The sequence below is a fragment of the Phymastichus coffea genome, unplaced genomic scaffold (assembly GCF_024137745.1).
Source record: "Phymastichus coffea isolate CEN01 unplaced genomic scaffold, Cenicafe_Pcof_1.1 PCOF00058, whole genome shotgun sequence".
In the NCBI taxonomy this organism is placed as follows: domain Eukaryota; kingdom Metazoa; phylum Arthropoda; class Insecta; order Hymenoptera; family Eulophidae; genus Phymastichus; species Phymastichus coffea.
In genome coordinates, this window is record NW_026706869.1 from 133,776 (window position 1) to 159,812 (window position 26,037).

At 52.6% G+C, this 26,037-nt stretch overlaps 1 protein-coding gene across 1 annotated transcript; it reads right to left on the reverse strand.

Annotated features, from left to right (window-relative positions):
- Positions 1-736: 736 nt before the first annotated feature.
- Positions 737-18,710, reverse strand: LOC131666384 (calcium-dependent secretion activator). The gene is made up of 14 exons (XM_058939016.1): positions 18,512-18,710; positions 9,333-9,843; positions 9,082-9,249; positions 8,153-8,644; positions 7,675-8,078; positions 6,277-7,101; positions 5,965-6,204; positions 5,601-5,901; positions 4,302-4,458; positions 3,401-3,855; positions 2,321-2,479; positions 2,127-2,243; positions 1,807-2,045; positions 737-1,493 (listed from the first exon to the last, which is right to left on the reverse strand). Exons 2-14 carry the CDS (start codon positions 9,765-9,767, stop codon positions 1,304-1,306), a joined length of 4,182 nt encoding a protein of 1,393 aa, XP_058794999.1. The 5' UTR covers positions 9,768-9,843; positions 18,512-18,710; the 3' UTR covers positions 737-1,303.
- Positions 18,711-26,037: the final 7,327 nt, after the last annotated feature.

The following is a 26,037-nucleotide window of genomic DNA, read 5'->3' on the forward strand; positions in this document are numbered from 1 at the left end:
TATCTCTGTGACGAAAGCTGCTCAAGTCATTACTATTATCGATTATTAACATTATTTATTACTTTATCGTTATTCGATATTATTGCGTGAAAAACTACCACTTCTAAAACGCTGAAGGTCGTCGGCGCTATCTCCGCATCGTTTGCAGTTGGCAAATATAGGTCGGAATCGGACAAGAGAAGAAGGAGAGAAAACGAAAGACGAAGCATTGCTTTATACGTCGCTTATGAAAAAAGTGGAGACCGCGAGTAGGTGCATCTAAGCGCGATGGACAAAAGACGATCATTTTTTCATCGAAAACATATCCATGCGTGTGACGTACGACGGGCCGGGACTCGCTGAAGCTCATACATATTATCGGCCGCGAGGCGTGCGCGAACAAACATTTATAGAAGAAAAGGGAACGGCCGCGGCATAGCAGAAAGTTACGAGCGCGCCCGCGGAGGAGCTGATCACCGTGCGATTGCGAGGGGGCGAGGGAGGGCAATCTGTTTTCCTTCTTTTTTCGTGATTTTTCGTCGACCGATCGCAATTACTCGCCTTGAACGCTGCAACGCGCGGCGACCCAGCACAATTACACGTACACACTAGCAACGACGGTAAATATGTATGTCCGCTTATCCGGAATCGAAACTAAAACAAGCGGCATTTTGCCGGACAACGCCACCGTGGTGGCTATCGGATAATCGTTCAACCCATTACACAAATAAATCGCCAAATATAGGAAAGCAATCCATTCTTTCAACACCTTATGTATTTTTCTTTCTATACGTATATCTTTCTACTCGCACGCTTTACACGCTCGCTCTAGGCTTATAACAGTTCGTGTTCGGCCAAGACACCTCGCCAGCAGTGCGCGTACTTGCACTTTTCATTTTCGTTATTTTATTAAATGCTGCTTGTACATGATAAACTTTGAATATATTTATATATTTATATATTTTATCTGATTTCGGCGCTCTAACTCGTCACGATTACAATGCGTAAATAATGCGCCCTCGGGTGTACGCAATAATAACGGCTGGGAAGCTTTCGGGGTGGACTAGATACTTTCATGTGCCTCTGCGCCAGTGACTGTCACGAGAACGGTAAGGACGTGAAAACGAAGAGTGTCAGAGGCGTCAACAAGTCCGGCTTGAACGGTCGTCAACATGCTTGTTAGAAGAGTAAAGAGCGAATGGAACTAAGCTTGCCGGCTTTGCAAAGAGAAAGAGATCAAGAGAGAAAGAGAAAGAGAAAGAGAAAGAGAAAGAAGGAGAGAGCGAAAAAAGTTGATTCTGCTGTCGTGGCTGCTGCCTCTTATTTAGAAGAAGCCACCGAGTTTGGTGGACAGACCGCCGATTCCCTTCTCGAACATGCTGCCGACACGGCTGGCTACATTGGACGTGACGTTGCTGATGCTTCTGGCGTCATCGCCCGTCAGGTTCTCGACGATAGTCACTTTCGTCTTGGGCCGCTCTACGTCGTCGTCGTTGCCGTTCTCAGACAGCCCCCTGAAAACGTGAAAACGCAAAAGTATTCATCTCAAACTCTACGAATTTGAGATTGTTCGGTATCGCGCAACGAGGGGACCCTCGTAAATCTGCTAGATGCTACGAGTTTTCGACGCAAATACGATAACTCGAGTTTTACGAGATATTCGCACGTGTAATATTGAACATCGCTCTAGTGGACTTGGTAAATCGTTAAAATTCCAAGCGCATCCGCGAAAGATAATTGACATTCAAGTACAAACGCTCTGTACTAGATTGTACACGTCCGTACATATTACGGGCATAGTACATATAAAAGTTGACCAATACGTACTCATCGTTATGAGAGTTCATGGTTAAGGCACAAGTTGCTTCCTCGGTCTGCATACGCTGGGCCACTGTCTGATATGTCTTGGAGTTGAGCTTGTCTTCCATGACGCCTTGAAGCTCGAAATCCGAGTAGATCTTTTTGACGACCTGCGCGAGGCAGGTGCATTGGAACGGGTGCAGACTGTGATCCATGCGCTCGGTCAGCCAGTTGCACAGCAACTGAATTTGAGCGGTGTACCATTGCTACGAAAAATCAGCGGGAACAAATTACGTCGGTAATACGCACACAGGTACTCCACTCGTTCGTCGCCAGTTTCAGTGTACCTCAAAGAAGTTGAGGATCCAGAGCTCATCGATAATTTTGCTGCGAATCTGTTCGGAGCTGTTTCTCGTGAAAGTCACGTAGGCCTGTCCCATGTCCTTGCCGCTTCCTGACACTTTCTGCAAAATAACGGTCGATTCTCCATCTCGTAATCGATTTATTTCCAGGCTTGCGGACAATCGATTCTGTGCATTACCGTAAAACTGAGAAGGGAACCAATAAGCGAACCCTCGTCGTAACGCGACAACTTGGAAAGAGTTGCCTCCAGAATGCTAACGAGTTTGTTGATCATTCCTTGATTCATCGTTGCCAGAGTTTTCTCAATCATGTCATCGATTTTCGCATGGTACTGATACTATGTAGGAAAAAAAAGAACACAATGCACATTCGTTAGACTCAATTGTCATTCCGCGAATTCTTCGGATTTTCCATCCAGAAAAGTCCGAAGGGTCCAGAGCTAATGTGAACGCAGCTATTCTACGGAGCTTCGAAATGCAATGTCGTATCTATAAACTAGTTTTGTCAATTGGACGTTATTTTTAATCGTTAATACTTTTCCGAACATGTACTCGTTCGTGAAAAATGAAATTTCTAGGGTTGTTGTTTAACTAAGAATGAACTACAATTAGTTTCTCTTGGCGAACAAATGAATCGCTAATCTAATGTACGTGAATGCTTGGACGACGAGAATGAAAAAAAATGAAGGAGAATCGTTTACTTTGGCTAAAGCTGTGTGAAAGGAAAAAGATGTAGAATCTCGCTACATATGTAGGGGGTGAAAGTATAACGTAGAATGAAAAAAAGAAAGAAAAAAAGAAAAAGAGAAAAGCGCAGCAATGTATACGTATAGCTTGTATCGCTGCTTAGTGAGCGCAAGGAAAACTGCCTTTACCTAGATCAGTCCTCTCAATCAATCAACACACTCATTGTCCATTGTCTAAAGCTCACTCCTACGATAGAGAGATTACTGCCATAATATAGAAGAAGTGAGGATGATTAGGAAATCAAAGAAACAAGATAATGCCCGAAAAAACAATCGTAAAAGACTCGTGCGTCCGAGCGTGTGTGCGTGCGTCCATTGGTGCCGCAGAGCGTCGCTTTACGCGAGAGCGCGCGAGCCTTTTACAATCGGGCCAACGACTAACTAATTGTCCAACGAATAATAATGTCCGTGTTGTTGCTCGTTGTAATCTTACGTTGACACCCCAGCGAAAGTCCTTCGAACGTCAAGCGACGGACGCGAGACAATGATCGATCTGTCGCGTCGCTCACTTACCATGTCGACTCCGTTAATGGTGCAGAGTTTGAAGTCTTGATTCTTCGCCTCGAGGATGACATTGACCATGGCGCACATCTCCGACGGGATAATGTAGTCGGTCGAGCTGAACGTCACTCCGCCCTTCTTCAGCCAAGACTGGAAAGCCGAATCTGTCTTCAGGATACATGCCTCGATTTGAATCGTCGCCATGAGCTTCAGCCTCTGCTCGAGATGACCGCGAAACTCCGCGTCCGGCCAGTGGAGTCCGCTGATGAACGACTGCAATGCGTCGAGCTTCCAGAACAAATCCTCCGAGGTGGCGCAGCCGTTGCCCTTGATCTCCCAGCGTTCCTTCTCGAAGCCCTTGTGGATGGATTGGTCGATCGAGGTCTCCATCAGGTCCACGTAGCGCACCACCAGTGGGGCGAAGGTCTCTCGCAACAGCTGGTGGAACCGCCCGTCTCTCAGATTGTCTACGTTTCGCGGTCAAAGATTACGTTAGAAAAGTCCTGCTCGTTGCCCAATGTACTTTGGTCACCTCCCTAATTGCATTCGTGATCTCTGGCTGTTCTCCGGGATTCTTCGAATAAACAATTGTCCAGTGTCTATTCTAGCAAGCGATTACGAGTACAACTATTTTCCAATGAGATCCATTGGATTCGCCAAACGGATAGTACGAAAGCGAGCTACTGCCACTCGTGACTTTGATGAAACTCGATGAAGCACAACACACGGCAATCTAACGGTCTACCCAGATAAGCAAGCTTTCAGCTGACGAGCTGGTAGATTGCCTACCTGACTTTGCTCGCGCTAAAACAACATTCGACCGCTACGTAATCCAAGAGATCAGAGAAAAAGATCCAAATAGCGGGGGACCTGCCCGTTCAATGCATCGGCGACGCGCGGTGGCGTGGCTTACCGTCGACTCTGAGATAGTCGTTCAACACTTGAAACAGCGGGAAGCTGTCCCAAGTGTCGGGCGGCTGCTCGGCCAGCACTTTGTTCATGTCGGCGGCGAAGAGGCCCCAGAAGATCTCGGCGTGCTCCACCAGGAGGTCGCTGAACCAGGCGAACGCCTGCGGTGCAGTGTAGTAGGAGCGAAACGTGAAAAGATCGGACGACACACACTTACGGCGGGCGACGCTCTCCTCTCTCGACTCTCTGGCCCAGAGCGGTGGGGACGCCGACTCTGGCCGCGAGGCCCTCGAGAACCCAGAAGACACCTTTTGCCCGGTCACTCTCGTAACTTCGTAAACTACGCGCGCAAATGCCGCAAAACGTAGGTTGCCGCTGAATCGAGTGAGTTGCGCTAAGACTCTTTACTTTCGAGTGCTACTCTCTACGAAACCGAGTTGATTTGTTCCTTTTTCACGACGACGACGACGACGACGACGACGACGACGACGACGACGATTGGCTATGGGTTTTTTCTTTGATTGCGCGCGGGAGAACGCGTCGTCGTCGCGCTTGCTCGCCTCGACAGATTCCTCGATCCTTCCACGTCGCGTGGGACGATCGGACGAGGCGCGATGCTTCACCCGATTTTCCGATCGCAAGCATCGACGAACTTACGGGCGACCACCACGTACAGTCGTCTTATGATTTCTACATGCAGAGGTGAATCGTTATACTCGATATCGAGGCTCCGCAATAACGATAACGAGTACCGAAGGACCTAGTTAACGAAGCATTTTATGGATAATGACTCGCGTGACTCGCGACATTCGCTAAGGTGAGTTGCGACTGTTGATCGAAAAATTGCGTGAACGGATTTTGAGCCGACGATAGCCGGCATCCCACGCGAGCGACGACGGAACGATAGCTCTGAAGATGCATCGAGCAAACCGAGCAACGATGAACGCGTCCTCCTAGGACGACTAGCACGACTGGGGAAAAAAGAACAAAGCAAGCACCAACTCGCGAGCTCTAAGAGTCTCTAATCCAAATGGAAAGTCAACTAAAAAGCACAACAGCTAGACAGAGCTCGAAGCTAACTACATAAGTTTGCGATCGTAAGGTTCAATTGAAAAGCCACTATTGCCGCGAGGCCGATATGTCTTCTGGGGAGGCACAGGGACCCTTACCTCAAGTCCTCGTGAACAACGACAACGACAACGACAACAAACAACGAGAGCATGCAAGCACATCTCCTCTTTACCTCGAGAGCCCCGGCTGTTAATAAACAATCAACACTGAATTCTAAAAACCTAACTAATACCTCCGAATAGTGTTCCTCGTTTTGTTGGAGAAGGTCGACGCAGAGCTCGGCAAGGTGTATGAGATCCTCGAGTTTTTTACTCGGAGGCACGCACACGTCGCCGTTCAGATCTTCGCCGACCTTCGCCTCCGTCGACAGTCTCTCGTAGTTCACGTGGGCGGCCGTCTCCAGGCAGGTCCGTATCATGTTCCGCACCTCGTCCTGCTCCACCGGCGTCACCGAGTCCTTCATCAGCACGCGCTCCAGCAGCGAGAGCGTGCTCTTGAGCGCCCCCTCCGGCCGACCGAACGGGAAGCTGTACCTGCGAAGTCGAGCAGCTCGTCGAAGCGAGAAAAATTCCCCCTTCTCGGCCGCGCGCACTTACCGGAAGTTGGTGATCTGCTTCTCGAGCAGCAGCATCAGCCTCTCCTTGATCTCGAGGAACTTGTCCCTCTCCTCGTGCATGATGGCGGTGACGCCGTCGGGCTTGTTGCCGTACACGTGGTTCGCGCAGAAGGCGAAGCTGAAGTGCACCAGGGTCGGATCGATCATTATGCCGCGATCCGCCCGGTCGAGCAGGTCGTTCAGGTACCACAGGTGACGGAAGCAGCCGCGCACTCCGTATCTGCGGGCAGAGCGGGCAGAGCGGGTGAGCGGGTGAGCGGGGCGGCCCGAGGCGGCCCGAAGCGGAGGCTACCTGGCGCAGTACTCGTCGAGGACGAAGACTTGGCCGGGCGAGAACCAGCCGAGCGAGCAGTAGGGGTCGTTGAGTCTGTAGTCGAGCGTGAGGTTCTGCAGCAGCTTGAACAGGTCGTTGTGCTGCCCCTTGCACGGGTCGGCGCTGATGAAGTCCTCCATGCCGTGCTTCTTGGCCTTGTCGGTGTCGCCCTGGATCTTGCTCAGGTTCGAACTCTTGCTGGCGACCGAGATCGGCGGAGTGGGCTTGTGGCTCTGGCCGGTGGCGCGGTAGAGGGCCGTCACCCACAGGTGACACTCGTTCTCGTCGTCCGAGGCGAACACCACGTTGTCGCCCTCGCGCACCGCGTTGAAGAAGTACCGTCCGCCCTGCAAGTCCATGCCCGCCATCAGCGACGCGGACGCGGACTCGACGTGGTCCACCGTGTAGCCATCCAGCTGCATCATTTCCGACGGCTCGCTCTTTTTCTCCTTGTACGAGCACATCGCAAAGGTGTACTGTGAGACTTGGACCAGGACGAAGTAGCGCTTCTTCCATTTCTTCCACACGGACTTGCCGACCGCGTACAGGTTGCCGCAGTGCTTCATGTTCAGCGGCTTGTCCATGCGACAGGCGATCTTGATGCGGAGATCCTGATCGGCGCAGCCGCGACAGGCCGTCATCTTGTGCCACTCCGGCGCCCGCGACGAGAGCGGCGTCGGCCTCAGCAACACTTTGCCCAGCTCTTTGTCCTCGAGCGCGAGGATCGCCGAGTTCTCCGTGTAGAGGCGCACCTTCACCACCGGCAACGGGTGCATCGTCGTGAAATCGCCTTGCGTGTCCCACCTGCGGAAAAGCCTCTTTCGTTGTCGAGCTCCAAATTCAAATGCCCGCCCCATCGGCGAACGACAAAATTCAAAGCGACCCTCCTCGCCGAGGGAGATCCGGACCGTCGCTCGATCTTTCAACTTTAATCAAAGTTACACATTGCGTCTAACTGGATTTGCATAATTGGATTCGCTGCAAAAAGAAGGGAAATACCGAGGCAAGTTAAGCTTCGGCTATCGCACGTCCCTTTGGAAAAAAACTCGGCTAATTTTATTTTCGCTGCTGAAACTTGTTTTCCAATGTGGATAGTTTTGCGCCGAAGCAAGTTTTTTCCTCAACTTGAAAGTTTTCAAGAAACCGAAGGACCGTGGACGTTGACTGGAGAAGGAAAAGTCGGAATGTCCGCGCTTACGACGTGGATGAGCGACCGAAACACGGCTAATCGATTGAATCAAAGTACTCGTAACCGAGCAAACTCCAAGAGAATCGGATATACACGGGTACGGTCATGACTTTCCTTTTCTTCTCGCGTACGGATGAAATCACCGAAGAACCCGAAGATCTCTAAAGAAAAATACCGAGACCACTCACATGGGCTTGGACGCTTCGGCTTGATCCGTCTGCAGTTTCTCGCCGCCTTCGACCTCCATGGTGCAGTAAACGATCCGGTTCGGAGCGAGACTCTTGATGCCTTTGACCTCCATGACGATGACCTCCAGTGGAAACGAGAGGGCAACGTCCATTTTGGTCAACTGTGGCTCCGAGTCAGCAGAGTCGTTGGCCAAGGAGCTCTGATTGCGGGGGCGGGAGCGATCGCCACGCAACGGGTGGCGTTTCAGCTTCTGCAAGCCGCTTTTGGCGTCTATCGAACCTTTGCTCACCGGCAGACTCTCCAGATTCTGCATGAGCTGGTTGATGGACGCCTTGAGCTCCTCGATGTACAACGACTCCATCTCCTTTACGAGGAACTTGCCGCTGGACTTGCCTACTCGGTTCTGCAACGCGGCGAGATGGCTGACTGCCGATTGCCGATTGCCGATTGCCGATCGCGATCGACGGGCCAACTCACCCTCTCCATCTCGTTTACTCGCTGGACGCGTCCGTCCAACTCCCTGCGGATGGCGGCGGCCTGTTCGTCGGCCGAGTCCAGCAGCAGGGCGTTGAACAGGATCTGGTGCTCGAACTTCTTCACGCCAAGTATCTGCTGGAACATGTCGTAGAGCTGTTCCTTCGACAGTATGAGCTCGGAGTTGAGCGATTGCTGCTGCATTCTGGACGGCCGCTTGGCGTCCTCGTCGCCTGTACCCTTGAAGATACAGTCGAACTTGGCCAGCCACGAGGCCAGTACCGTCTCCTTGCTCAGACCGTCGATTTCGGGGAGGCTCCGAACACGCTTCTCGATATTGATCCTGAATACTTCGCGGAAGTCGTGCTGCGAGCAACCGCCCGATTGCACCATGCGCACAACGCGCTCCGACTTAAGAAACACGTCGAAGTAGTTCTGGATCGCGTTGTGGAAGGCCTCGTCGGCGATTATCTGCGTCTCGCCCCTCAGGAAGGCCTGCGAACAAGCGCCAGCGCCGATTAGACGGCCTCCGAACGACCCTTGTCGGCGCGGCTCGCGATGCAGAAGAGCCACCGATGGCAATCCTTTGGCCTCGACCAGTCGAGCGAAACGCAATAGTGACAATAGCAAACGATACACCCGCAGTCGAGCTTAAAGCCGCGCACTGGCGAGAGAGAGAGAGAGAGAGAGAGAGAGAGAGAGAGAGAGAGAGAGAGAGACCGATCGATTCGTCTCGAGTACAACGCTGCCACTGTCGCAAAGGTTACATACTCGTATACGTGCTCGCCAAGATAACTCCGGGGCTTCCGCAAATTAAGCGGCGCGAGTCTCTCTTTCTGCCCTTTTTCTGAGGCTTCCGCCACGTCGCCGACGACCCGGGGAACTGGACAATCAATCGAGCACGCGGACGTTTCGCCAACGATCGAGCTCACCTGAAAGCGAGTGCAGAACGTCTCCAACTGCTGCTTGGTGATCTTCATTTGCCGCCTCGTCATGTCTGTCGGCTGCTTGGCGTTGAACGGATAGGCGATGCACCTCGAAATAAACACGTACAGCTGCAGCCTCGTCTTTCTCTCCTCCTCCTCGCGCTCCTGCTTGTCCTGCGCGGTTCGAACATTCCGCCTTCGTGAAGCCACGCCGACACAACAAGGAGGCGCAGAGGAGCGCGGACGAGCCAACTCACCGCGATCTCCTGCTCGGTCTTCTCGCTGGCCAGCGAGGGCGAGGGGCTGGTGGGTCTCTGCCCGTAGCTGGCGGCGTCCTGGTGCGCGCTCATGGACGGCGACAGCGAGTTGCGCGCGCTGGCCATGTGCTGCGAGTGGGGCACGTCCAGGCCCTGCTGGACGGCGTCGACGCCGTCGGCCTGGCCGGCGTGCAGCGCGGACTTGGCGCCGAGCCCGGCCTGGCCGAGGCTCGGCGAGCCTCCCCCGAGTGCCGAGCCCCCGCCCGCCGGCGCTCCGCCCGGCCCGCCCATCGCGCCCGCGGCCGGGCCCAGGCCCCTGCCGCGGCTCTGGGCGGCCGGGCCGCCACCCATAACGGGCCGCCCGCGCGCACCCGCGACCGGCTGGACGGCTTGGTCCTCCTCGCTCTCCTCCTCCGAGGAGCTCGGGTCGATCATCTTGGTCCGCTACTCGCTCTCTCCTGCCCGTCTTTCTGGTCGGCCGGCTGCTCTCGCTCGCTCGCTCGCTCGACCCCTGCGCAGCAGCACCAGCGCGCCGTTCAGTGAGCCGTCGGTCTTGGGCCCGCGCCCGTTATCGCGCGCTCGCCGCCCGCAGCCGCGATAAAAGAACAAGCGGACGCTTGATTGCGATGCGCGGCTCACGGCCGAATCGTCGCTCGACCGTTGCCGGAATAAATAGAGCAGTCGAATGCCGAGTCCCCGAGGTTTCTCCGCTGTTGCTGGCGCGCGAAAGCCTCGCGATTCGACGTACGAAGCGGGGGGAGGGAGTTATCGCTCCTGGCTGCGCAAGTCAATTAGACTTCGACCGCCGTCGGCCGACCGCGAGTCACTCGTAAACTGGGCGCCGCTCGTCAATAAGTCGAAAAAAATAACCAGAAATACCCAAGTTCATCTTATGCCACGGACATTGATGCTTTTTCTACCGTTTGTAAATGGCACTGACTTTATTTTTATCGCCGAAAAAGAAAGCGATACGGCGTGCGTTATTTTTTCCCGCATCTGTCGAACGTATTCAAGGCTCCTTTTCCGGCCTTAATGCGTCGTTAACATGCAAATTTATCTTAAGGCGCTCGCGGGTCGATATTCCATTCGATGCACGCGTAATAATAGACAAGTGGAAGTAGAAAAAGTGCTTACGCGCGTGAAACCGTGCCTTTTTCGAGATTGATAATAATCGACGCGACGGTGCGAAATCAATCGAATTGACGGAGCGAGCTTCCAAGGTGAATCCTTGTTGATATTGCGCTGTTTTAAAAAGCTGACTTTGGCTTGGAAATGGTCCAAAGTCGTCGATTTTTCACGCACAAGGAACTTTTTTCCCCTTTATTCTCTCTCGATATCTCGAACGGATTTTCAGCATTATAATCAGCATCCCGTGCGCGTTCTTTTTTTTATTATTTCATTGAAAAGCAAATATCCGTTTCATTTGGCGCGCACAGTTGCGGACGCACGTATCTACGGAGCCGTTTGAATAAATTCGATATGCAAAGTCGCCGCGTACGCCAAACAAAACCCAAATACAAGATCTCATACCTGCAACAGAAAAGAGCAAACAAAGCGACATTAGTTAGGGCCCTCGGTCTAGCAACATTTCAAACTCACGCGTGCGCACGTACGAAAGGAAGAGCGAGCCTTGGCCGTCGCTTATCGCACCTCGAAGGCGGAGAGAAAGGAAAGAAAGAGAGGAAAGAAGGTCGCAAACGGTCGGAAGTGAAAAATCGGAACGGAAGCTCGCACACTCACCTTTATATACGACCTAGTCGGGGCGCGAAGCTTTTATTCTCTCATATTTCGCGCGGCGCGGCGTAAGTGGTGGAACGTGTCGGATCATCCGGAAATCGGGAGACCCAATTTCCGTCTCTCCATGGCTGAAGGATCGGTCGAGGGAGAAGTGGACGATACGTCGGCATCGGACCACGTGTAGATACATTTTCCTCTCTCACTTTTGTTGATTCGCCGTGCGACTACTTATAGTTTTGCCTCGTACGCGAACTTCCGGCTATCCTCTTCGAAATAACCAGTCCTCGGACTGGCGCGCGCGTGACTACGATTGTTTCGGCTCTCGGCAGCTGCGAAACAAGAGGTACACGCTCGTTGGCCGCTCTTTCTTTTTATTGTTTACGCGAACGCTCAGTCGAAACTCTTTCGCCCACGCGCCTTGGCAGAAATAGCGTGGATTCGACTGTAAACCAGCGATATCGTCCATATGTATATATACACCTGTATGTATTCACGCGCGTATGTATATCCGCAAGCTAAAACTACGTACACCATACACGCTTATAGCACCGGGCGATCGATAAAAATACTATGAATACCCTCGTTGGCTGAACTACTCCGGGATAAAATAGATTTACCGGGACGAAAAATAAATGCGAGTGCTGGTAAATATGCAGTAGCTCGCCGACGACCACGGGCAAAATACTACGAAACGAATGAAGGAAAAGCGACAAATGCCTTGGCGGCGCTGCGACAGGCTCAATGAATATGGAGGGGGTGTTGGGGCGCTTTAATGCACGAAACGTGCAAAGATAATCGTTAGCTTTCAGCTCCCTTCACTCGCGCGACTGACAGCGCTTCTTTTTGTAGCTGCGACGAAGCGCCGTCGACGGTGATTTGCGCGCGAGCTGATTGCGACGTGCAGTTCCCAAAGCCGCGTCAGCATAGGCGTTACGTATTTCCAGCGAGAGATACGTAAACATCCATCGGCGCAAATGAATGAATAAATCGAGCGGAAAATTAAAAAAAAGTGAAATTTCCGGCTTGGTAGTCAAAGTGCCCCCCTTCGTTCTCGGCTGACGTGCGCGCATACACACCTACCGCGGACGCTTGAAATGTATCAACCAACGTATACGTGCAATTGAAAGCTAAAACTGTGCAACGAGCCGAATAATTAACGCATGCGCATTCCCTTTGAGCTTGCACGCGAGATGACTAAAATTTTCAATGAAAACCCCATTTTCCTTTTCTCTCTCTCCCTCTCGTCTGTCGACGAGTGTCTCTCGACATAAATAAGACGACCTGATTTCAGTGACAAGTGACAGGCGGAGCCGAGCATCCATTTTTCGCGCAGCAGTGTAACCCAATTATACGGGAGCTTTTGTAATCGAGCGAAATAGAAGAGCGAGACGCGTGAGCTTCAGTCGGTTCGCGCGGTTTTTGTCCTTCGCGCAGCGGATAATCGATTCGCGTCTCCTCGCACAGTCGCCAACCAACTGTGTCTATCCCCCCCCCCCCCCCCCCCCGCAAACTTGATGTCTTTTCGGCAGTGATTCAACTCTCGGAACATCAACTTTGGTCGAAGTCGCGCTTTGATCGGCGCGTCGGAGTAATGCTGACCATGGGAAATCAAACTTTAATTGATTTTCAAGGATAGTTAATAACGAGATAGCAAGTAGCTTACACTTGGTCAATTGACCTGCATCCGGTTAGACATTCATGAAAAAGTAGATAGCAAGCGCTCGTTTTATATTCTCAGAGACGCAGTACTATCAATATTGATCGAGCGAAACTATTATGCACATTCCACTTATCCCCGGAGTCGCTGCATAAAAGAACATTCGTCCCCCGCGAGTTCTCGTCGATCGGGCGAATCGAGCTGAAAGCGACGATATCGATCGAGCTAAAACTTGGAAGCGAGCCCGGAGCACCCAAGTCCAATTACAAGATGAGTTCGATCGCGAAGAAGGTGAATTTGCACTCGACACCATTGACCGAGCGAGAGACAGAGGGGGAGAAGCTGCTCTCGCTCATGCTTGGCACTCGATTTCACGGTCATCGACTGCGAAAAGGACTTGTCGCGATGCCAGCCGGCCGAGCTGCCGCGCAAACTGAATTATTCGCGGACGCGGCGATGTTTTTTTGCCGACTCTTTATTCATCTTCGTTTCACGTGTGCCGAGGAAAGCATTTTTTTTTTTCACGAGAGAGCAGCGAAGAAGCAAACGCTTCGCGCAAGCTCTTTCGGCCGCTGCCGTGTCCGACGTGCGAGCCGAGCCGAGCCGCTTTTCGTCGAAAACTGATGCTCCCGGCGGAAACGCGCGCGAGATAACATAGCTGTGCATTATGTGAATATACGCAGACGAGGAAAAACGATGTTTTTTAATTTGAGTCGCGGTTCACTCTCAAAGTTTCTTTTATGAAGGCTGAATTTTGGCCATTCGGAGTGCTGTAGAATTTCACAGCAGTATACGAAAGCGAGTATCAGTCAAATATGACGAATAAAAATTAACTACGTTAGCAATTTACGTCGTTCAGCTTTCAATTGGGGACGATCGTCGATCGATTTAATTACTGTCAATTCCAATTGCGCACGATTAAACGAAGCATCCATCGGTTCTTACGATACTTGTGTACCGGAATAGTTGAGTCGGAGAGATGGACGCGAATGACGCTAATGTAGAGTTTATTTGTAGCGAGCGAAAGCAATTCGCCCCCACATCCGCGTTGAATCATGCCGCCTATCGAGAAAGCCGACGGTCGCTCGAGTCGATCCGTGACACACGTGTTTTTCCCATTTCGCGAATCGTTTCGATAGCCGAAGCGCAGTACACATAGGCACGCAAAAAGAATCGTTGATATCTGGCACGAACGGGTCGCGCGGGCGAACGAGCCAGTGCGAGATTATGCGACAGCCGGCGCTGTTTTGCGGCGCACTCGAGCGAGCAATTCTTCGGACCGTTCAGCGATGATTCAAGCTGGCCGACGGGCGAACGCACCGTTCAACGTTCGGGCACGCGCGAACGGCGCATCGCTGCGTTTCACACGGGTCAATATCGGCGATGCCTGACCTGACTGCCGTTGCTTCTACTTGCCGGATCGACTCCGAACGGCAAATATACGGACGCGCGTCGGAGCAACGCGTAGCTAGTCTTGTTGCAGTCTATGATTATTAGATTCTTTTCGCAATAACCACATGTGGAGCACGAACGGTAACGAAACATTCCTATTTTTATTCCTCATTCCTAAGCAAAATGAAATTCAAAAAAGAAGAAAAGCCTCCCCGTAACAAGACCGAGAGCTGCCGAATCGGCACACGAGGAAGAGTAAATGTATATCAACGAGGAGATCGAAAGCGGCAGAGCTTCGCAAGGTACGAACCGATTCCTAGGCTCCAACTCGAACAGCTCGTAAGTATATATTTGCAATTTCAATTCGTACTTTGCGTGTTTCAAGTAACTTTCGCGACAAATTTTCTGTTCGGCAATGCTTCTTTCGATGATTTCAGGCTACCGACCGATATCGCAATTATTTTTTTCTCTTATGCAAGTTCAAGTTGGTACCGTCAAATTTGTACGACTTTAATTTGATGCGTCTGCCGTTGCGTCGTGATTGTCGTGATTGAGCGCGAATCGAATTGCAAATGTGGCCGCGTCACCGAGCTTAAGCTCGCTGAAAAACCCTCGAATTCAAAGCTTTCAAACGCGTCGTCGAAAGGCGACGCGCATTCGAGTACTCTGTCCGCCGAGCAAACCAAACCACGTCGACTGGAATTCGATTGTCCTCGTAAAGCCCAAAAACACGCACTACACGCGACGACCTTGAATCGCATTATCACAGTGACCCACATAAGCTCGTTTATCAGCTGATACGGCATGCCCGCATGAGCGCGTGAGTCTGTGTTCACTTTCGCCGAAAATTCGATTTCAAATTCTAATTATAGTCGCGCGTGGACCTTGGCGGAAGAGCGCCCGAGCTAATTAGTCGAGCCACCTTTTGTGCGCATGCATGCAACTTTTGACAAGCGGGTCTTCCGCCTCTTTTCGTCCACTCGACGCGGGCGCCCGACGTCGGAAAGAGGGACGGTGACGGGAAGGGGAGGGGGGGGGCTTAAAGAAGCAGAGCGACGTGCGTCACACCTGGGGGACGCGCGCGCGGGAGCCGATAACCACTCACGAGATTGTCGCGAGCCAGCCCCTGTTTCAAAAGCTCGATTTATGCCGCGAGCGCACGGTGCAATTGTTTCGATCCGCTTTTGGGCGCCGATTCGATTCGGGCGACGCAAGGAAAGGACAAGAACCACGTGGACGCGGCATTCCGGCTGGTCTCTGCTTAAATTGGGCTTCGGTAAACGCTGACGTTCTCTCTCCGATGAGATCTACGTACCTCATCGCCACGAGCGAGAGCAGCTCTATTTTGAACGTTAGGCTAAAGCTATAGAATTTCTATTGAATTAGTATCGATTACTAATCCGAACACGACGAACACGGTGGAGCTTGGACGTTAACGGCAATAAAGCGTTTAAAGCGGCGGTAATGTACTTGGCGCGCACTGTTAGCTGCGATGGATAATCAGGCAATGGACAGATTTCGTGACGCCAAGTTGAGCCGCGCGTCCTCCCAGGCGCCGGTTTAATCTTGTGCCGCGCGCGCCAAAGTAACGTCGGGAGTTCGCGCGAAAGCCTGACCCATTTTTCCCCGAGGCTCGGGGCGCGCCGTCCGCGAGTTCGAGCTCGAGCTCCTCGAAAAGCAAACTGCGAGGCGAGCTAATCAGTCCCGAATAATTTAGCCCTAGTCGGTCTCTCGCGTGCCATTAGACCGTCGAACGCGTCGCGCCCCCGAATACGAACATTCGAGAGCTGCAACATTTCCGCGGCCGGATCATTCACCTTTTCGATGTTTTTTGATTAAGTCCCGCGTCGTGTCGTCAGCAGGAGAGAAAGGGTATTTGCAAATAACATTAGTCGTTTCCACTGAGTGTCGGCCGGGTGTGGACATTTATAAGCCGATACTTTAAGGAAAGCGGGATTCGAACCACTGACAAAATGCCGAGACGAGTGAATGATCGTCATGGTACACGGACGAAATATGCCCGAGGATACGTCTAGCGAATATTCCACGGCTCTGACTGATTTGCTGTACAACTTCGTCCTATAGATATTTTCAAAGTGTTTCGTTTTGGAATACATGACAGCTATTACGAGAAATAGTGCCGCGTGATTTTTCAAGACAGATGCAATCAGATCCAAAGTCAGCCAAGTGAACTTGGTCTACGAAGACTTTCGAAGACGTTCCGAGGATCCGCTAGACGACGTAGCGCCGTGTCAATAATTAAACGGAGTAGAGTTTATCTGCAGCAGAGGAAGGGGTCAGCGTAAGATCGAACCGTACAGAAATGAATTCGTTATAATTGCACTTTTCCAAGCCATCCAAGTCAATTATTCAAAGTATTAAAAAGAAATTAATAATATCTGACTCGGATCTGGTGGCCTTTGTTGCGGAGCCGCGGTCCTATTAGCTATTTATAAGGCTGTTGCAAAATCGATAGACCGCGAAGGCGAAGCGCGCAGAGCAAACTCCTGCAGCAGCATCCGAATGGATCCATGAACGAGCGGCTGACGAGAAGGAGCTTGCGGCGAACCAGCCGATTGAGTTTCGCGGATCTAGAAAAACAGCCAGCTGCTCGAGGCGGCAGGTAACGAGCGCGGCAATAGTCGAGAGAAATCGATGCGGAGCGCATCCGACGACGCCGAAGCTATCGAGCTGACAAACACACACGCACACACGGACACGTGCGCGCTGCAGCGTCTTTCCGCCTCTCTGGGTCAGTGTGTCCTTTCGTATATCGACCCACTACAAACTCTCCTATATTCTTTACGCGTCGGCGAATCTCGAGCGAGATCAATTTTTCGCAGTCGCAAGAAGCGGCACTTGGAAGTCTATCCGCTTGAGCTTCGTCCCGCCGTTAACTTTTCTAGAAGGGCTGAGATACAACTTTCTGGCTTCAACGAGCGCCACAAACGTAAAATGGTCGGATGGCGAGACGCTGCGTGCCGAGAGAATTAACGCGAGGGCAGCTGGGCGCAGAGATGTGCAGAAATGCGTGCCGAAGAAAGCGAATTTGTGCGTGCCTGCGAAAGCGTGACGATTCGCTCGATAGCGGAGCGAAATCCAAGCTTCTTTCCATGTATTTGCTCAAGCGTTTCCAAAAGTTTGGACAATCGTGGCGCGTTTCAAGGCGATCTACCGTGGAGAGGCGACCAAGGTAGAGATGTTCTTAGATGTTCTTCGGTGCAATTGAAACGTTCCGCGAAGCGCGGACGAAGAAAGGGCAGGTCTGTTCAGTTCGGAGCGAGGAGAAAACAGCAGTGGTGGACAAGGACCAAGTCGCGCGCGGGCTCGAGCCAGGCGGGGTGCCCCACCTGGGCGCCGACCACGTCGCGCATAAGCCTCAAGGAAGTAAAACAGCGGAGAAAGCGCGAGCGAGGGAAGAGACAATCGTCAGCTACTTGGCCTACATCCCGATCGAGGGGATGCTCGCCAAAAATCAAGTGACAGCGGGGATAAAGAAGCGAAGGGGAGGACAAAAAAGGCTCACGTACGAGCTTAATAATTGACGCCGGTCAAACTATAGCTCGGCAACTCGAGCACCGGAGAGACTCGAGGTCGTCGTCGACTATTGACCAACGCGAGCGTCGGCCGCCGCCGCCGCCGCAGCCGGTTTAATATTTTCATACTCTCGACTGTCTCGACGCCCGTGATTTACGGAAGTGGACTTAGCCGAGGATTTCGGCTGGTTTACAGAGAGCGCGGGAGAGAGGGGAACGAGAGACTCGAGGAAGGGAGCTGCGGGAGACGCGGCTTTATCTCGAGCCGCGAATATCGTTCTCGTGGACTGGCTCACATTTGCAAGTCCATTCTTTTGCCCGCGGCATCGAGTCAGTCCTGCCTTTCTCGGCGGTCTTCCCGGCAAAACCCTCCCACTGGCAAGCGGACGCGCGCTCGCGACGAAACTATACTCTCGCTTCGTAAACACCGAGCCGAGTGCCCCGTTAAAAAATTCATCGACGAGCGAGAGAAGGCGAGAGTATCGACTGGCTCGCTCGTGGCGCGTCAACGAAGGCAGCATCAGTCGAAATGCGCTGGGCAGCAGCCCAGTCGCGGAGGAGATATCGAGGCGAACGCCGCGTCGCGGGCGCGAGCGAGGAGCGGCGATCTGGCTTGTCGGAACAGCTGCTGCTGCTGTTGCTGCTGCTGCTGTCAGCGGCGCCTGCAGCCGCCTGCGCGTGCTCTCGTTATTGATCTCGCGGTGCGCGGAAGCGGCACACGGCGGCGGCATTGCACGGGTGTGTCCGCGGCCCTCTCTCCCGCGCGCTCTAGCCCACATTCTACCCGACGTACCCTTCGCCGTGGCGGCGGCGGCGGTGGGCGCTCTCCGCGAGAAAAGGGGGCACGCCGAGCTCACCTCCTGCGCTCGGTCGGTCGGTCGATCAGTCAGCCAAGCTGGGAAGGCCGTGGTAGCTCGCGACGCCGCGAGTCGGCGGCAACATGTCCTGCCACTCGTCGGGCGCTCCGGGTGTGCGTGTGTGTGCGCCGCGCTTTCGCACGGCCCGCTCGACTACTGGCACTAGCGACTGCTCTCGTTGGTCAGCGCAGCGCGAGACTGAACGTGCGCCAACCGCCGCCGCCGTCGCTGCCGCCGCCGCCGCCGCCGCGAGTTGCCGTGCTATCAGTGCGCAAGCTCCTTGCGCCTGCGCTGCTGATTGTCGGTGTCCCTTTGCACACGGACACGCAGACTCGGCAGCGCGCGCGTCGTATCGATTCGCCGACGCACGAACCAGCCCGTTACGTGGGAGGCCAAAGATCCAGAGGTCGATGCGTGATGCGCTCTGCCCGAGGAGGGGGCGGCCGCGAGGAAAGAGGCGTAGTCGCGATGAATGGCAGCTGCTCGCGTCGCCCGCACGCACCTTGCGTGCGCGAGGCGTACGCCGTGGCTGGCGGCTATGACATTTTCATATCGAGTCGCCGCGAAATCGCCTCTCGTTTTGCGGTGCTTCGAGGGCGCGCGCCGACGCGGAGTCGGCCAAGCGAGCCGCGTCGCGCCTCCCCAGCCGGCCGATCAGACCCGAAGAACCGGGCAGTAACGGCAGACGGCTTCGGCCAAACGACCATCGGAAATTCAATTAAGCGCGCGCCTCGAAAACTTCTCGTCGTCGGAGCTCGCCACAAAAGCGCGCGCAAGCACATTAATTTCGCCGCGAGCGCGTTGCCTTGCGAGTACGTACCCCATTCGTCGGCCGAACGAGGCAGCGAAAGAACGGCGTTGCAGGCGAAGAGGGCAGAGCTCACCTGACTGGCGGCTTAATTAATCGTCGACCGGAATTTTCTCTCGGTCGAGAGATGAATGGGCCGAGCTTCCGATATTGGCATCGTTCGAGCGTGGGACGACGCCGCCGTATGGGCAAGAATTGGCATTCGAATAAAAGAAGGCTCGCGCTCGACTGGGCCGAAATAATTCGATCGTTACCGAGGCGCACGAGACAGCGGAACGACGACTTTTCAGACTCTTCTTCTCGGGGCTATCTCGAAACTTAACGAGCGCGCATCAAAACAGCCGAACTACTCGTCGATTTGGATTTCGCGAGGCGTATCCTCTCTTGCAACGCTCGATGGCTTCGCCGAAGCTGGGAGTCGGTCGTTTGGCTGCCGAGCTTAGAAACTAGCCGTCGCGCGAACTTGGACGAGACCGTTTTCAGCGTCCGGCAGATTTTCGTGCGCTTCCGTCACGCGAGCACTGGCTTCCGAGCCAAAAGATAAATGATTACGGCGGGGCTATCCCGCGAGTTATGCCAAAAGAAAGTAAAAAAAAAGGAAAAAACGAGGCAGAGATATCAAGCGCGTCATTTTTCTCTTTCCGTCCATTCACGCAGAATAAAAGTGAGAGAGAAAAATGCTTGCTCGCTGCATTTCAAGAACCCCGGCGCACGAACCATTATTCATGGTTTTTTTTTTCCTTCCACTTTCTACTTTTTCAAACCAATGATCAACTCGATTAAACGGCAAATATTGGTCGCATTAAGTATACGCGTAGAATGAGAACGCAAGGCATTCGAATCCGAATGAAAACGCGCCGAAGCAAAGCGGACTCGGAGAGTCTGAGGCTCTCTCGCGGATATCGATATTCATTGTTCAGGCTAGGATGGAATAAAAGTGTGTCGCTCGCTCCGCGATGGAATCCCAGTTTCCCCGCGAAAAAGAAACGAGTTCAGTCGCTTCTGGAATTAAGTATTACTTTCTTTCCCTGCACTGCTTGCTTCTGCAACCTGCTTTTCTGCGAACATTGCGTTGATCGTTCGCATCAGTTCCATAAAAGACGAAAAGAAATAACAAAAAAAAGAAGAGAAAATCCAATTTTTGCGTGGATTATTTCGCCTCGCGCGAAAGAGCTTTTTACCCAGTGACGTTCTTTGACTAGCAACGCAATTTCAAGTTGCTGCGCTAACTTTGGTCAAAGTATTTTACGCGCGAGGAGAGCTTCGTTCGAATTTTTGAAACAACACCGCTAGGTTGATTTTTTTTTTTAAAACCGAAAACTGCGATGATCCATCGAGATCGGAAACTGGTTTTCAGTTCATCGCGTGGATGACGATCGATAAAGCGCCGTGCCTTAACTCATTTGCCGGAATAAAGTACGACGAGCGAAGGTAAATGCCCGACGAGCGGCAGTTCGCAATGGTAGCTGGCATTACTCTCGCCTCTCATCCTCGCTCCCGAAGATCTCATCCAAGTGCCTATAAATTAGGATTAGCTTGATAAAGACATATCCGCAGCGCGAGCGCGACGTGGAACGGTGAGTCGGTGTTTTGATTTCGACGCGTCACTCGTCGTGAAACGGAATAGGAGCAAGTACGTTCGACAATCGACGACGTCGACGGAGGCGCAATTACGCGACAGAAACGTCCCGACGACCGTGGCGGACTTGGCGTGCAATAACGCGAACCGCTGCTCGGCGAACGGAATTACTTCGGCGGTCGCTCGCTGCCAGGACGAGCGATTATCGCTAATTAAAAATCTTTCCGCTTGCGCGGAATCGCGTCATCGCCGAATTTCGCTGCGCAACCCGGCCGCGAATTCCAATACGTCCTCGCTGATACGCCACACTTATCGAATCGTGAGCAAATTCATCTGCGAACTTCGAAAGCGTAATACGATACGCATTCATATCATGGATTTTTTTCGTCTTCTTAGTCTGTTTACGATTCTCCGAGGGACAATACAATGAATTAAAGAGATTCTTAATTAGACTCTTTTCGTACGTATACATATTTCATTCGCGGAACTGACACGCGAGTTGTCATTGAATGTATCTAATCCGTGTGCGAGTTCTTGACCAATGCCGAAATCTCTTATAAGCGTGAACAACACGCGGAAAGTTCCTTGCGAAAAGTCGGCGACTTTTATCTCCCACTCGTGTCATAAATTTGAAACAACCGCGGCGAACCCGGCAAATTAAGCGAGCAATTATCGCTATTAGCAGAATACCCGGACGCACGGAGCTCCCGACGACGACGGTGACGACAAGAGAGAGAAGAAAAAGGAGCGGAGCGCCACGAGGCGGCTACAAACTGAGATTTGTCGTTGCCAACAAATTGCAGAAACACCGTTTATCATTTTCCGCGCGGCCTAGTCGTGGTGGGAAGCGACCGCAAATTGAAGAACAATGGAGTGCGAGGAAGTCTCGCGGCAAAAGTGGCGCGAGGCGCTGTACGTGTGCGCGAGAGCTCGGTTCCGCGGGTGAAAAAGAGAGGGAGAGAGAATCTCCCTGAAGTCCGAGTCTCCGTATCGATCTGAGATTTTTCCCGTGTGCACGATTGCGACGATTGCGACGGCGAACACGAGCCACCGCAACGCGTCAGCCTCAAGTAGAACACGTCAGCCGTCTGACCGGATCGCAGCGTACTCTACGCGCCTTCCTCCCTCCTACTCCGGCCACGTGCAGTGACTTCTCGCCAGAGCACACCTCAGTCGCCGCAAATAATTTTCAATATCCCGAGTTTCCTCGTTTCGGAGCTATCCGTTTTCTATGAATCAATGCACCGCTGTCGCGCGCACACGGCCTCTTTTTCAGGTGCGCGGCGCCGAGGACAATTCATTTCTTGTCTCTTGTCGCGAATCCACGCGAAAGCCCCAGTTTTACGCAGCCCGCTGAATATCGAACAATGACTCGCGAGACGTGCGCTGGACTTTTTTCAAGCGCCATTCGGAGCGAGAGAATCCCTTGCACAGGAGGACAACGTGAACGGAGGGAGATGGGTCGGCCGATCAAATTATTGATTTTCCGCGTTGGCGCTCCGGCGCGCGCGATAGAGCGGCGTCGAATTAGCGACTCTGCGAGAAAAGGGGCGACGCGTGTGTGTGCCGTCGACGCTGCTTATACTCTTATTATTGCTGATCCCGCCACTTCTCTCTCCCTCCTAGTTTATATGTATATATATTTCCTCTCACGATACCGTACGTGTCCGTCGATCAGTTAATGCTCGATTTCCCAACTCTCGAACGAGAGAAAAGAAAAAAGAAAAAGAAGAAAAACGAGAGAGCGATGGAGGAGTCTTCTTTTTGACGGATTCTGTCGCTCTCCTTTCTCAGTGCTGGCGGAAAGGCTTTCAAGGGCTCGATGTGCTATAAATTTTTCAGTGAAACGTGTCGCACGCGACGCTTCGAATCAGCCATGTTGACCCCAACGGCCAACGTAGCGTTGGCTCTACGGAGTCGCTGGTTTTCTCGAGGACGCCGAATCGAAGCAGAAAACTGGGGAGCGCGGCAAGGAGACAACGAATTAGAATCTCCAGCCCGATTCCGTTGTCGGGACCGTTGCGCACTGCCCTCGGGGAAAAAAAAAACGAAACGGTCGATCGTACGACTCGATAACGAGCGAGCACTGCGGCGCGCCAGCGGCGGACAGGGGAGGGGGAAAAATCAAGAGGAAAAAATCAAAAGCAATTAACGGGCGTTGTCGCCTCTCGCTCGCTTCGAATTGCTTCCGGGGGCCGCATCTCCGAAAGATTACGCGCCAGCGGAGGAAACACGATTACGCGCACCCGGCTAATGAGATTGCCGAGCCGACGCGCGCGCCGCAGTCGAGGGCTCATTTCCATTCAGCGGAAAGTAACCGCGGCGCGCGCGCCGCCGCGGAAGAAGGCCGCGGCGAAATCGAATTGCCGACCGCGACAATCGCGCCGCAGTCATGTTAATGATCGACGCTCCATTATTTGCCGGTGTCCCGGGATGTTGATAAGGCTGAGGCCGCGGCGACGTCAGCCTTTCGACGCGCGCTGTCGAGCTCGCTCGACGATCCAAAATCATTTTCGCGAACGAAGCCGCGTTGCGTGCTTTCAAGATTTCGGCTGTAGATCGATGCGATACAATCGAACGTTATTGCGGCGAGAAAAATTTCCTATATCGCTCGTCTCCCGTTTTCTTTACATCTGCGCTTGATGCTTAATATTCTCCTGAATGGACTTGACGTCACTTCACCTTTTCGATTTTCGTCAGTCCCGTCGTATTGCCCAAAGTTCACCACGTCGCGTGACAATGGTATCGTTATCGTAACTTCTTCGTATCAAACGCTTTTTTCTTCATTTCGATTATCGCGAAAAAATGATTTCGCGATAGCCTGCGAGACTCGCTCTAAAAACACTCTTGACCGTCCAAAAACTGCAAACGTGCGCACATTCGTTTTTCCATTTGAATTAAAATATTCGCACGCATTCGAGGTGTTTTCCGCGTGGCTTCCACGTAACTACGCTATGCACATTTTCTAGACGAAAAGGCTTAAGACTCGCCAAAAGAAGAGAAGAGAAAGAAGCTGACCAGCTGAAATGACGTTGCTGAAACAGTGTAGAACGACGCTTTTAGTCTCTCTCTCGTGGGCGGTCCTTGGCAAAAACGATTCATTCCGAACGACACTCCAAGAGTAATTGTTTTTTCCCCTCTATCGCACCGGCGAGCCGGTTATGGTGCACACGCGCGACCCTCGACGATATCGACAGGCATCGCGAGCTCAAAAGTTTCCCATTGGCGACGACGACGGTAACGGCGATAAGGCGATCCTTCGGCGCGCGACGTCGAGCTCGAGGCTGCTCGGGGCGACAGATATCGACCTCCGCTCCAGATAAAGATGAAGAGGCGATCTCGTGAGAATAGCATAACGCTGCGCACGACAATTACGTTCTACGCACGACCTGCTCCCAAGGAGTTTATCGTACTACAAAATAAAATCGAATAAAAATAACGAAATTGTGCCCCTTATCCGGCGCTACACATGGTTTCGTCCTCTTCCGCGCCATCGTCGTGCCGCTGTGTTTTTTGTTTATCAAGATCGAGCCATTTGTCATTGGCTTGGAAGCTGCGCGAGAATTGACGGAAAATTGCTCCCTGCAATCTCGGCATCTCCCTCTCTCGGGATTCTTTTATTATCGCGCCTTTGATTGCCACTGATGCTCGTCTTTTTTCCTCCCCCCCCCCCCCTTCTCTACCTACTATCTTGAGCGTTTTATGGATGTGGGCGCTGGTGCTTTTTTTCCTTTCCTCCTCTTATGCTTGACCGAAAACTATATATGCTTTTGCACAAATACGCAATTATCGAATTCTCGCTTTTCTTGGTAGTTACAATGAAATTGACGTATCGCTCGTTGATCGCCGAATCTTTCGTATACGCGGTAGAAAATAAAAACAAGAAAATTTCATTGGATTCATCCTTTCGTTGACTGAAATGAAAATCCTCGAGTTGCAGTCGATCCAGTTCGCGATTATATCGCGGCAGCGCGACAAGCTGCGAAAGCCGCAGCGAGGCGCGTTCGAGTTGTCGCGACGCGACCGAAAAGAAAACAAAAACAAAACGATCGACTTGCCAATGGCAGGATTCACGGTTGAATCGGCTCTGATTTTTCGTCGAGCAAGAGGCGTCCGCTGTTTACGCGCCGCTACCTCGACGCGTTTTGCCAATTTCTTTTCGTTTGCCCGGCAGACGCCGCTTAGAAACGCGGCGTTGAGAATCCGCGCGCACCTCGCCGAGCGCTCTCTTCTTTGGCCCACGCGTCGAGAGGAAAATCACGCAAGTAAATAACTTTCAATAATAACAATCCCGCAATTAGTTCGGGCACGTTTCTTACTCGAACATGCGGATTCTCTTCGACGTCCAACGACACACGCGCGAAGCGAGACATTTTTCATCGTCGCTTCGTGAGTTTCGAGAGCGAGGATGTCGCCGAAAGAGAAAAAAAAGAAAAGCAAAAAGCGTTATTTGTAAACGTCGCGCGCCGCGAGCGAACACGTCGATTAAACGAAAAAGAGCGGAATTTTCAGGTCGGGAGTCCGGCAAACTCATCACTTCCATTTTCATTTGCGGATCGCAAATGATAGAGCACACCGTTCCTCGTCGAGCTCGAGGCTGCTTCGGTCGGCGGTAAATCTAAAGCTCGGCTGCTCGTGCAATCTCGTCGGGGTTCGCCATTGACACGAGCGGTACTCGAAGCCGCGAGAAGTTGAACGAAATAAAAAAGGCAGGACGTTTCCCGTGAGACATCGCCGGAGCCACCGCGCCAATCCCGACGTGACGTTATCCCGTTTAATTTGCGAGGAGACCGCCGCGACGGGCGAGAGAAGAAGACGCCACGGCGACGGGCAACGATAAATCCGAATTTCCTTCCTTGCTCCTCCGCCCCGTCGTCTCGGGCTGTAATAGGGCTAAAAATTACGCAAATGGAAAGTTCTTGTTGCGCCACGACAGCAGCGAGTCACGTTCGCGTTGGCAGAGCTCGCCGAAGGAGATCTCGTTGGCGCGCGTGCCTACGAGAAAGCTCCGATCGCTTCGCAGTGGGTCTCGGAAACGAAAGGCAAGAACGAGGGGAACAGTAGCAAGAGAAAAAGCTCGACTGCTTATTATCTAACCCGACTGGTGTGCGCGTGTGGCCAGCGAGCGAGCGCGATAAA

What these genes read in the sequence shown, in the direction of transcription:
- LOC131666384 (XM_058939016.1), bottom strand. Translation starts at nt 9,767, where the DNA reads ATGATCGACCCGAGCTCCTCGGAGGAGGAGAGCGAGGAGGACCAAGCC. An exon ending in AAGCAGATCACCAACTTCCG is followed by an intron (nt 5,902 to 5,964) that starts GTAAGTGCGCGC and finishes TCGACTTCGCAG; the next exon opens with GTACAGCTTCCCGTTCGGTC. An exon ending in CCATTAACGGAGTCGACATG is followed by an intron (nt 2,480 to 3,400) that starts GTAAGTGAGCGA and finishes TTTCCTACATAG; the next exon opens with TATCAGTACCATGCGAAAAT.